Source organism: Odontesthes bonariensis, chromosome 4 (genome assembly GCF_027942865.1).
Source record: "Odontesthes bonariensis isolate fOdoBon6 chromosome 4, fOdoBon6.hap1, whole genome shotgun sequence".
Classification (NCBI taxonomy): Eukaryota; Metazoa; Chordata; class Actinopteri; order Atheriniformes; family Atherinopsidae; genus Odontesthes; species Odontesthes bonariensis.
Window position 1 is genome coordinate 12916733 of NC_134509.1, and position 13000 is coordinate 12929732.

The 13000-nt window shown below is 40.0% G+C and overlaps 1 protein-coding gene across 2 annotated transcripts in view; it reads left to right on the top strand.

Moving 5' to 3' along the window:
• Positions 1–13000, top strand: part of gstcd (glutathione S-transferase, C-terminal domain containing) — a 52066-nt gene that overhangs the window by 30903 nt on the left and 8163 nt on the right. For both annotated transcript variants that reach the window (XM_075463035.1, XM_075463036.1), the window contains 4 exons: positions 2593–2708; positions 3038–3082; positions 3440–3568; positions 8701–8834. In XM_075463035.1, coding sequence (XP_075319150.1) covers positions 2593–2708; positions 3038–3082; positions 3440–3568; positions 8701–8834 — 424 coding nt within the window. The remainder of the gene's footprint in view (positions 1–2592; positions 2709–3037; positions 3083–3439; positions 3569–8700; positions 8835–13000) is intronic.

Sequence of the window (13000 nt, forward strand, 5' to 3'; positions counted from 1 at the left end):
CTGGCTCGCTCCGGTGATCACCTGCACGTCTCCAGGACTATGGAGCGAGCAGGTCGGATCACAGCTGACCCTTCTCTATTTGCACCACTCCCCTCGGGCAGGAGGCTTCGGTCCATTCGGACCAGAACCTCCCGTCACAAAAACAGTTTTTGCCCCTTGCAGTTGGACTTATGAACACTTCATAATCACCTCATAACCTGCCCCAGTCACTTTACCATCATTAAAATTGCACTAATGAAGCTGCACTGTTGTTGCTCTGTATATTGGATACTGTGTATTGTTGTACACACCTTGTACATTTAATATTAATATATTTTTATTCTTTATTTTTTATTATAATATCCTATGTTACATGTTTGAACCTTACGCTGCAGCAAATTCCTAGTTAGTGAACACTGTTCACTAACAATGGCAATAAAACGAATCCTGATTCTGATGAGCTTTCTTTCCAGTCAGTGTATTACTCTATAGCTCTGTTTTCAGTGAGAGCAAGGGCAGCCAATCAAGCAACGGCAACCGAATAGCACCACCACCTACCTGCATTTCATAATGAGGTTGCCAGATAAGCTCTGAAACGACGGAAAAAGACGCATTCTAAACCCAGCATAGTAACAGCTGTTTCAGAGAGTCTTTTAGGGAGGTTCTGAGCCATTACAGACCCAACCAATTTTTTTTGGGCTACATATCACATCACAGAACAAGGATTAATGCCCCATTCAACCATTCTCTATCACCTTTAAATATGAGGAAACTCAAGAGCTACATGGGCTGCAGTCAATTTTCTAGAAAAATAAAAACATTTTCCTACATTTTTCAATGTCAACATTTACAGTATACTTGCGGATCAAACTTAGAACTCACTTAGCCACATCTCAACCTAAATGTCATTACAGCCGTGATGTTTGCTTTTGACACCAGCATGTCCTCCGAACAGTCAAAGCTGTTGCCCCACCAGAGCTATATCTTTCCATTCTTATCTGTGAGATGGTCCTGCCTGATAAGGCTGCAGGCAGCACCACAGCATCAGGGGAGAGAAGAGGAGATTGTGGCTCGCTGCCAGCAGTGGCAGGATTGCAAGGCCCCTTTTAGTAAAGGACACACGGGCTAATGGATCCTCGGTCACCCCCGATGATGCTGCCACAGCATGCTGTCTACTCACTGAACTTCAGAAGTCAAATCCTGGGTCAACTTGCCAGAAAAAACCCCCCAAAAAACATGTTTCCCTGACAAACAAACTCACGCTGTTTCTATCATTGCTGGTATTTTACCAGTAATGGTGGGATGGGGTCAATGCACCTTCTCTGGGTCTTCTTCTTTCTTTTTGATGAAACGGACGAGATGCTATAGTCGCTCCGTGTGTCGTAAAAAAAAACAGCAGAGGGAATACTAATATTATGTTATTGAAGCTAGTTGAATTGTAATCCAAATACATGTAAAACTTGCAGTATATCTGTTTGATATGTGAATAAGAAAGTTTTGGTTACGAGGGTTCTCCGAACCAACTCTCTTAGCTAATAACTACCAAAGTTTTTGGCCAATGCTCCCAAGTGGCCAGATAATCAGGGTCAAACTGAAATATTCTAATTCTAATCTAAATAAGATTAAACATCAAAGGCATCAAATAATAATGAGCTAGGCTATTATTAGAGTTATGAGCTCCATCTGAAGTTCCTAAACTCATGTGAATTACCAAATGATTTGTAGAATCAATACCTGGCCACTTGACCATATTTCCATTCATCTGCAGCTTTTTAATAGTGTTCAACGTGCGACTGTGATCAGCTCAGTAACAATTCAGTGTAAGATGTCGAATGATGAAAACCTCCGCTTTCATGTCGGCTCTCCTGTTGTTTTATACAAAGCTGTGTGAGCATGGAAGTGTTGGAATATTATCTTTTTTGATATTCTACTTGTCTGAATATGACTCAGGGAGGTGGGGAGACTAAACCCTCATCATTCCAGATTCATGAGCCAGAAATGGCTTCCACACAGCACGTCAATGGCTACCCATATGGTGCAGCAGAATACAGGATTCAGGAGACTGCAATGTGTTACGAGTTAATGGGGTACACACTGCTCGCACAGCAGTGGAGAGTTCTGCCATAAAAGATGATGTACTTGATTTTGGCTCAGAGGTCCACTTTTTATGATGAGAGATTGTTTGCCCCCCCCCCTCCCTAAATGGCAATTGGCTAGAATCATGCTGATGAGTTGGATGCCTTTTCATCTTTGTACTATAACTATTACATGCAATGGTTGGTTGTAAATCATGATTTCAGCAGTTGTGGGAGGGAGAGGAGAATCTGACTGTTGACTCGTCATCAGCCCTTTGTACCTTGTAATGTTAAAATTGACTGGAGCCAACCGAGACAGAAAGTGGCCTTTTAAAATCCTGACCAAATTCCATTTTTTTTTTTCCTCTCGGGCAGATTTTTCTTTTTCATCCCTTAAAATTATCAAATGCATTCGCTGTGACAATCTGTTGCATTCCACTTTGTGTTCAAATGCAATGAGAATTTGAAATTTTCTTTCCTCTCACTCTCTCTCTCTCTCTCTCTCTCTCTCTCTCTCTTTTTTTATTTTTCTTTGCAGGCAAAATGTCAAACATCCGTGCAGTTAGGAAAATGCAACAGCTGAATAACTTGGTTGCCATGGTTACAGAGCTAGCCAGACCAGGAGGCACTGTTGTGGATTTCTGCAGTGGAACGGTACTAATGTTTGTCCATCAGTCCAACATTACATGTGCTGTTATTGCTACATTTGACCATGGCTACATTAAATGGCTGCTCCATTAGCGGCCAACTCGAATGAAAGAAAGTCCACATATTCTGTCGTGCTTTTCTTTAACAGTCAAAGGCATTCTGTTGCTGGCCTATGCACTAAAGCAGAGTAGTCATTACATTCATGAAAATGCCCCCTCAGTGCTGCTGTCTGAAAGGGACTAATCATAACTCTGTGGGCGCTGTTTCTCAACGTGGGTTGTGGTCCTGTTGAGCATTTTTATTACCTCTCTGTTTTTCCTTGTCCTGTCTTTCAGGGCCATGTGGGAATTGTTCTGGCTCACACACTTCCTCATTGTCAGGTAGAGTGTGTTTTCATTTAAAATTAACAAAGCTGTCGATGACTGCACTTTGGAGTTTGGTTCCAATTCAGGGACTTTCTGTTCGTTTGGTATTTTGCAGACTAAATACGATCAAATAATCATAGAACTGATAATAGTATTAATCATTAACATGATTCAAATGTATCAAATTTACTGTAATCTTTAGAAGTAGGCTCTTTAGAATCTTGTGTTAATCTCAGTTTAATTTATTTTAATTTTTTCTCAGTATATTAAACATTTTTCTGTGTTGACAGACATTTTAGGTTTACTCCTGCTCATTTCAGGTCTCTTAAAGAATACGGATGTGTGAACTGTTTGTTTGTTTTTAAATTCAAGGTCATCCTCATAGAGAACAAAGAGGAGTCCCTAGTCAGGGCCCACAGTCGCAGCGCTGAGCTTGGTTTGAAGAACATTGGCTTCATTCAGGCCAATTTGGAGTACTTCACTGGACCATTTCACATCGGGGCGAGTATAACAAAGGACACGGATTTAGAAGGCATCCTTTTGAGCCATTTCATTGCATTTTCCATATAATGATTCAGATTTATAGAGAGTGTGGTAACCATTTCAGGTGCCTTTACCGTAGAATAATCAACTATGGTGCAAGTGGACTCTGAAATCAAATTGTATGTAAAAAGCGTTAAGTGTCACCCAAAGGCTACATAAACACACACACACGCACACACTGACCCTCAGGACAAAGTTGACATTAACATATTTGTTGACATGTTGAGAATAAATAAGGGAAGTTGAAATTGCCTGGCTTTGTGTTGGAGCTTGTCTGTGTGCAGTCTCTGTTTGCCTCTGGGTTTTCAACATTGGAATTGTGTGGATTTGGTTCGGCAGATGGACAAGGAGTCTACGTCCTTTTCAGGACGTATCAAGCATTGTATGATTTTGTTTGTGATGGTACAAAAAAAAACGTTGAAATTACTCCAGAGCCTCTGGTGAGATTGAGATCATTACCACCGTAATACCTGCACAGTTGTATCATTTAATGCTCGTTTTATTGTTTTGTGTCGTTGTAATTTGGATTTCTGAGGTGTGGTTGTAATACCGCTTGCACGGCAGAAAGTTCCAGTGAGTAGCGTCCAGGGCTTGATGTTGACAGTAATACTATGGATACAATAGTCATGAGTATGTTTTTACTGATGCAGAAGTTTGCTTTTAAAAGGGCAATTTACATGCCTTTTTTTTTTTCTATCCCTCTTGGTGAGCTCAAAGGCAGAGAGGTGTCCCAGGAGAACACTGGCTCTATGGAGGACCTTTCAGACCTTAGTGGGTGTCGCATGCTCAGGTTTTTTCCCAAACATCAGTTTGCATCGCTCGCTGTCAGCACATCCTACACAGTGGACCTTTGAGCCAATTGAATTATTGTCACTCACACATATACACACGCACATTGAGGGGGAAAAAGCAGAATACTGAAACCTGTTCTCCATGAAATTACATGCGACCATATTTCAGAATATTTCACTCAAATGTTCTTATGTGATGTTCACTCTCTTCATATTTACATTTACTTTATAACATTTTGGTACATCGCATGAAGTGACGATGAAGTGATATATCACTTTTTCTTCTTTTTTTTTTTTTTTTTTTGTTGAAGAAACTGAAAATGCCAACGTGCAATTATTTAAGTGAATATGGCTTATCATTTCCTGAGATGAAGCTTTTAACCGGAGCCCTTTTAGTGCCCTGTGCTTCAAGTCGAACAGCGAGTCACTCCTCTCTCTCTGATCGCCCAGAGAGCCAAAAGAAAAATAATGACGGGGGCAATGTTGGGTTAAAGCGATCTGTTCAGAGAGCAGCACTAATCTCAAAGCTTGTTCTTGCTTGCTGTAAGAATACGCCATCCAGCCTCGCTTTAAGCTTTCTATTGAACGTTTGTAGATGGAGTCATCGTCGGAAAGCAAAGGATCGTCAATGTGTGATGTCTGGAAAGCAAAATGTCTTCTGTCTCTGTTTGTTGAGCTCAAAAGATATTTCTTATTGTGTGTTTATTTTTTTGGGGAGACTAGCTGTGACATCAGAGAAAATACACCGCACGGCACTTCAGCATTGTGTGATACTCGACAAGCGTCGTCAGTTCAGCTGAGAAACACCCACCGTCGTCTCCAGGAGAGCTCTCGACTTCTCAGACTGACAATTAATTCACACCCAGAACAAATAAGTTTTGATCTACGGTTGTTTGCTCTGCCTTTTGTACACACAAAACATAACAAAAGGAGGGATTTACGCTTCTCACCTTACGTAGGTTGGCTGTACCCGTTTCCACACGGAGGACAGTGGGCTTTCCCTTGTAACACCGTGACTGTCGTCACTCTTGATTTTGTAGTTGTTTCCAACAATAGTCTCAGAGTCTCAGACTAGTGTCCACCTTCCTGTTATGTTTCACAGCTGAGCTGTTCTAGTGGCCTTAATTGAACTTCCTCTGGTACAAAACCGCAATATATATGTACCCGCTTTAATTAGTAAGAGCTTTTGTTTTAGAGGCTTAACTCCCCAGAGACCCGTTCCACTTGGAAAGAAACAAACCACACAGATTATTCTTCTCGACAACATGGCTTTGCCAGAGAGTTTATTTTTACATGATATATGGATATACAGTAATTATGAAACTGTCCCTTTCTGCACTGCCATATATTATGGCCAAGCTTCCGGCAGCCTATCATTGATATCCTGAAAGAGCCCCCCCATCACGATGATCTGAAACCCATTATGTATTATAAATGGTCCCATTTTTAGTCACCTTCATTTAATCAGGCTAATTATGTTTAGGTGCTTCTAGTCTTAGGCAGCGTTTGATCTTTCGTGCTGACATTCCACGGAACGGGTCCCAGGTAGGCATGGGCCACTACAACATTCTGACAGTGTGATAACCTCAAGCTAATAAATGTCAATGTAATGTCAAAGTAATAATGACTCTCTGACCGAGTCTGATTGTTTGCTAATTATTTTAACAAAAATGTACTTTATCTTGTTTCTTTCAGCTTTTATCTTAAAACTGATATTGATCAATTGCTAGAAGGCTTTAATCACTAAGGCTTTAATTATTAGTATTTCACTAATTATATGAAGGATTTTGTCTGTGTTTTTGCTCAGGATGAGTATTTTTGTCTTTTATAAACCCTTAGACTGCTCATCCCCACCGAAAGGCTTCTTGATCTAAGAAATTACACTTCATTGCTGTTGGCTGTTTGTGTATTCAAACTACACTGTGCCATTACAAATCAAAGATGCACGACAGAACTGCAGTTATGCGAATGCTTTCTCTTTCTCTCACAATTAAAGTTATTACAGAATGTAAGGAAAAAATAACAACAAAAAGCCTGGACGCTTTACAGTTGGGTGTGTTGATGATGCAGACATTTGTCCTGTTTCAGACCCAGGAAGACAAGGACATGATTACTGAAATAAGAATAATGAAGCCTCCTTATTCCAGTGACGGGATTATTGAAAGACTGATGAAGAAGCAGATTTTCCACTCTTGAAACGATGGATTCATAAAGAATAGAGTTAAAGAAGTGGTCTCATGGTTGGTTCGTGTTGATTAAGGATTTCTTTCTCAAGTTCCTCAGGACCCTGCTGTGTTAATGCTTGTAAAATATGTACGGAACATGTTAGGGTATGTCATAATGGCCCGCATTTGGTGGAAATGCTTTTTCTTTTTAAACACTGCTTTAGAGAGACAAAAAAATGCCATTCATCAATAAAGCAGAGATCTTTTCTACATCATCTTATGAAACATATAAATACTTATGAAACATATGTTGCTTGAGTGGTTTTGTGTGTGTTAAATCAAGGGTAAAGGTTATACAATGCAATTAGAATTTAGCCCAGCATGACTAATGTAAGAAATGAAGTAGCTGCATAAGACTGATGGGGTTTGTTTGCTAATTATTTTTGCTTTAGATGTGGGTGTGTAACATCAGACATTGTGCAGCTACTCCTCCTCCTCATCAGCATTCTGAAACCTGTTGTTGAGAAGCTTTTCCCTCATGACACCAATAAATGTAAGATTAAGTGGGAAATGGATCCAGGGCATTGCTGCTAATTAATGTTGATTCCACATTTCTGAGTTTAAGGTGATTACTTGTTTGAATAATAATAATAATAATAATAATAATTGAATAACTTGTTAAATAACTTACAATGGCTTTAAGGTGAAAACCAAGACATTTCACAAAACAGAAAACACAACCTTATACTTCAGCGAGGGAAGTAGTAACTTCTTCTTTGCTCCCCCACTGCTTTTTTTTTTAAGTGATTCATATAATATATTTATTCACATTCATTGTTTTAAATATGTTTCAATGTGGTATTTGCTGTCACCTTCAAAAGTGCCCTTTTCTTATAATTTCAATATAAACCCCTTTCTTTAAAAATCAGTCCAGGAAGGGAAACAGGGTCTTTTTTCTTTTCTTTTTTTTTTTTTAAATCTTTGCTTTATCTTTTTTTGATGAAGTGTGGGACTTTGTGAAATGTGGTTGGTTTTCTGTGTTCGGTGAAATGTTTCTGTTTTATGTTTTTTATGTTATTTTATGTTATTACCTTTTTTCAGTTCTGTTGCTAATGTTTTTGCAAAGGTTAGAATTTTGTTGTTGTTTTGTTTTAAAGGTTGACGTGCTTCGTGTAGGCTTACGTTTAGGGCAGGCACAGCTAAGCACGCGCCTGTTGAACATGGAGCTCTGATCTGGAGCTCAAACATATTTATACCAACTATAGTTGGTGAGTTGATACATGCAGAGGGGCAACTTTCACTGAGAGTTAAAGAGTCTCTAAGAAATGTATCCCGTCCAGACATTCCACTGACTTTATGAGTGGGTTTGGCCATGCTGCTCAATGTCTGTATCTTCTCTTCCCCGTGAGTGGAGCTCCAGCCAGTTGGCTCAATCCTCCCCTCATCAGCTCTGAACTTCAGCTCTGTGCCACTGCTGTCAAGGCAACATGCAATCGATTTAGACTCTCAGACGCCAAGTGACCACTACTTGGAAAACAAGAAGAGAATAGTGAGGCGGCTGCTTAAGTTGCAAGGGTTTAATTCCAGAGAGACTCAGTAGCTAATGTCATGTAAGGCTGTTGGTAATGCATTTTATTTGGACCATTAACAGAGAATCTATTTAGCCTGTGTACGCTTCAGAGGAAATCATCTGTTACCGCTGTACATTCAAATTTTGAATCATTACTTTTGGGGATTCATAATTTGTTTTTGCAGATGCACTGGGCAAGAAAGAAATCATACAAGCTATAATGTTGAGATTTTTACCGTCCATCTTTTATCCACTGAACAACCACAGCATTACTAATGTATACCTTGGTGTTTATCACCACACACAGTTTGCCCACTTGATGGGAGTCTCGATGCATTCGTGCCCCCTCTCTTAAAGCACTAATACATTTTGTTTGCTCTAACTGCCAAAGTCTGCACCTTTGCAAGCACAGGTTTATGTAACTACAACAGCCATTATGAAGTAATCAATGGGATTGAGTGATTGCTCTCAAGTGCTCTTAGTCACAGTCTTGTTGTTCAGGACAAAGCACAGTTTTAACTAGATCCCTTAAAATGTAACATATTTTGTGGTCTTTCAACTCAGGTTGCCCTCCATGCATGTGGGATAGCGACAGATATGGTGTTGGAGCACTGCATCCAGGCAGGAGCCGCCTTTGTCATTAGTCCTTGTTGCTACGGTTTCATCCAGAATGCAGTCAAGTTCAGCTTCCCCAAGAGGTTTGTACCTGCTCACTGCACCCCAATCCAGTGTCACCTCTTTTAAACATATTGGTTTTTGATCTTGTTGGTTTCCTTTTCCGAGTAATTCTGCTTCCGCTCTCTTTCTTTCTATTTGTGATGTGTTTTTTTTTGTTTGTTTGTTTTTTTAGTTTCACTTTATAGTGCCAGCTCTCCATCATTCTCATACTTATCCTCACTCTATTTCTTTCTGACATGCACGTAATCTGTCTTCGCTCTCCTCTTTGTTCACCTCCTGTCTCATATCAGCATCACCGATAATATGAAGCAGCAGTGTCACATATGCCTCAGCAGGGTCTTCCCCTAATATTTTCATTCTTGTCGTCAGCAGCTGAGAACAGGGTTACCGATGCAAAGGCACTGGTTTCTGTTCCTCCATATTGGCTGCGGCAACAGGCATAAAGAGACATAAATCATATCCTCCAAAATGCCCCGCGATCTTGCTGCTCGTGTGATGCTGTCTGAATAGAGAAGAAATAACACTGCAAGAGAGGACAAAGATGAGATACTGTGCTGAGCTGAGCTTAAATTGGGTTGATTCTGCCGCGATGTTGACTAATGCCACTATATTTGCTCAAGGATCATAACAAGGTCAAAGGCTGCTAAAACAACTTTATTTGACTGATGGCCACTCAGCGAAGCTGTTATGTAACACTAACAGGTTTTAATGGAGATGCCTGTGCAGGCAAGTCTGCTCCACGCCTGATGTTAAATGAACTACAGTGTGTGTGGCGTTCAGGGATTTTAGCAGTTCCCTACTAATTCACTCAATATCCATGTTTGGTTTTGACTGACCTGAACTGTATTTAGAACGTGTTTTTTTTTTTTATACTTTCTCAAATACTGTCAGCAAACACCCTCAATGTTGTTGTGTTCCTTAATGATTTTTCAGTGCAGTTATACTTCCATCTGCTTTTCAAACCTCTTGTGCCATTTCACAGTAGCGTTAGCAGCAGCAAAGCTGTCAGTTAATCTATGTCCCAACCCTGTCTCGTGCTGAGGAGCTGTGGGGAGTGAGCAAAAACGATTTGACGGAAAGTACAACGGGGTGAAATTAGTTTGCTCCTAAGGATGTTTGAGCTGAGTAGGAGTTTAGTCATCCTGCAAAGGCCCGGAGTAGGGTTGCTGCTCCTTGGCCTCAAAAGGAGCCAGTTGAGATACTTCAGGTTTTTTTTAACGAGGATGCCTCGAAGGAGATATATTTCAGTGTTCCCCCGGAAGAGCCGGATGAGTCTACTGGGGAGAAAGAGAAAGATCTGTGGATCTTTGCTTTGACCTCTTACTCTGTGAGCCTGTCCTGAATTTGCAGAAAATGTGAAACTTTCACCACAATAAGATGTGACATATTGACTACACACTGAAACTATGGTGAATGGTGTATTTTTGTCTTTATGAGCTCAACATCATGTCCAACAATATTTGCATAACCTGTGTATTTTGCCGAGGACCCTTTTCCAGATCGGACTATAGGCATCATTTAAAAAAAAAAAAGAAAAAAAAAAAAAAAGAAAAGCTAGTGGCTGAGATAATGGGGCCAATGTGCGTGCTCTGTTAGCATTGGAGGCGACGTGAAAATGCTGACGTTCCACACATGTCACGCAGTTGCTCTGACGCTGGCTAAGATGCTTGAACTGCATCTGGGAGACGCTATTTCACATCACTTGAAGGCAGCATGCAGTCTCTTTCCACGAGAGAACCATATCCCCAGATTTGAAGGTGCTGATCAGCATTCCAAGCACATCACACTGTGTGCCGGAAGCCCTCCTGCAATGGAGCCAGAAGGACAGCATCGTCTACAGAAAGCAGACATGTGAACTCCCACTACACCTTGAAATCCATTCCATCAAAAACACAAGTAGAGATGAGAGTCAGCCTTGACGAACTGCAGCATCCAGACCGACTTCATGTCGAGCATGCAAACACAGCTCTAAGTTTGAGTCTCGGTGAACGAAACTGCATGCAGCAAAGGCCCCAACACATTCTATTATCTCTATTATCAAGGTTCAACTCCAGCTCTTCATGTGAATTCTTTCTTGTCCTCATCACTTTATCTGAATTTCCATCAAGATGTAGCATTTCTCTTTGCTTGGTTTTGTTACAACGCTCTCTGTTTTGGAACAAAAACATCCAGGAATTTTGGTTGTTTCCCTTGTCATAGACTTCCAGTTCAGTGTTCAGTGGGCTTTATTTTTAGAAAAGAAAAGAAATTTTATTTCACGGTATGTATTTTTTCTAAATGTCTGAAGATTTACATACGTGCAGTGATCCACACAGTTGCCAGTTGCTTGCTCCATGCCTGCACTCTTTCTAGTTATCTGGGTTCTTCTTCCAGTCCACAATCTGAATTGCTTGCTTGCTTGGATGAAAGAATGAAATCTACTTCTATGCCTCAATTCCTTGATTGAGTGACACTGTCTGAAATGTGCCCCATCATTTGCACTGTGTGGTCTGGGATGATCTCATCCTGATGACCCTGAAAGGATAAGCTGGTCTTGCAAACTGATGGGTGATTGTCTGATTGTCTGAACTGATTGTGAATGGCATGGTTTTTGGCACAGACTATTATTTGTTATAACAGATACAGTAATCACTTACCAAATGTGGTATAAAGTGAAGCTTTTTTTGTTACTACTAGAGTTGGACTTGCACTGGTTGAGAGCTGTAGCTAAACGTCCGACTGTGAGTACATTGGAGTTTTTTGGATGAGTGATATTAGGGGCCTCTGCGAGTGAATTTAAATTAGAATATTGTCTGTATCCTTGATGTTAATTACCCTCAAACTGTAACTTTGTAAGATTCCGTCAGATCAGTCCACAGTATAAATATCTGAGATTTTCTTTTTCTTTTGCTAACTTGACACTTCGCCCCTTCTGTAAACTCATTAAAAATGAAGGAATGACAGAAAAAAAAAAGACTTTGCAGCTGCAATGGACTAGAAAAAGCTGTGTTTCTGCAGGGCAGTGTGTGCAGTGAACCTCTGCACCTGACTCTGTCAATCCAGACACTTTTAGTGTTTTTCCTTAAGGTTATTTTCCAGGTACTCGTGGACATTCTGCAGGTGCAGACATTCCAAGCAGTTCCCAGGTTTTTATGAGCTGTGAAACCCAACTGCTTGTATCATTGACACGTCAAACGTTAATGTTACTTAAGAGCACTGCTTTCCTCTGTGGGGTCTCACTGGTCTCTGACCTTCAGCCCGGCTTATGTTGTTCTTTAATTAACATCAACCATTAACCACACAAAGCCACTTTAAGCCATCACAAACCAACTCATTTTGTTTCTATGTCATCTCAAAAGTTCTTAAAGTCTTTTATTTCCCATGAAGAAATTGATTTATCAAAGAGGTGTGTCTTGATAAAATGATTTTCTTTCCCCCAGAATGTAAACATATAAAATGGTAAATGGACTGTACTTGCATAGCACTTTTCTAGTCTAGCTGACCACTCAAAGCTTTCACGCATTCACACATTCATACACCGATAGATGCATCGGCAACGTGGGGTTCAGTGTCTTAGATAGATAGATAGATAAATACTTTATTCATCCCAATTTGGGAAATTCTTGTTGCAGCAGCATACAGTAAAAGATATGTAAACAATTAAAGTAAAAACAAGCAAATAGAATAGAATAAAATTAAATAAATATAAAATTAAATAAAAATAGTGAATAAAAATTAGCTATATACAAATCTACAGTATGAAGAGTTTTTTTTCTTTTTTCTTTGACTGAGGACTTGTGGCCCCGGGAAGCTGGAGTTGAACCACCGACCTTCTGATTGGTGGGTTGATTGACTGCTCTTTCTCCTGAGCTACATATATAATATGTATGTAGAATATAAAGTCCTGAAACAAATCCAATAACACATTGCAAGTCAATAAAAGAGTAAAATATCAACAGAGGTTAGTGGTATGGGGATATTTCTTCAAAGCACTAACCTCCGTTGACATTTCACTCTTTTGTTGACTTGCAATTTGTTATTGGATATGTTTCAGGACTTTATATTAGAGGTTTACATCAAGTAGTCCAAATTTGTAATAGGTAAAATCGGTAGGTTAAATAGGTTAGGTTAAATCGACCTCTGAGCACGAGTGTCACATAATATCACTGTATATTCAACTGCTGCACTAAGCAAGGGGGGCAAGCTA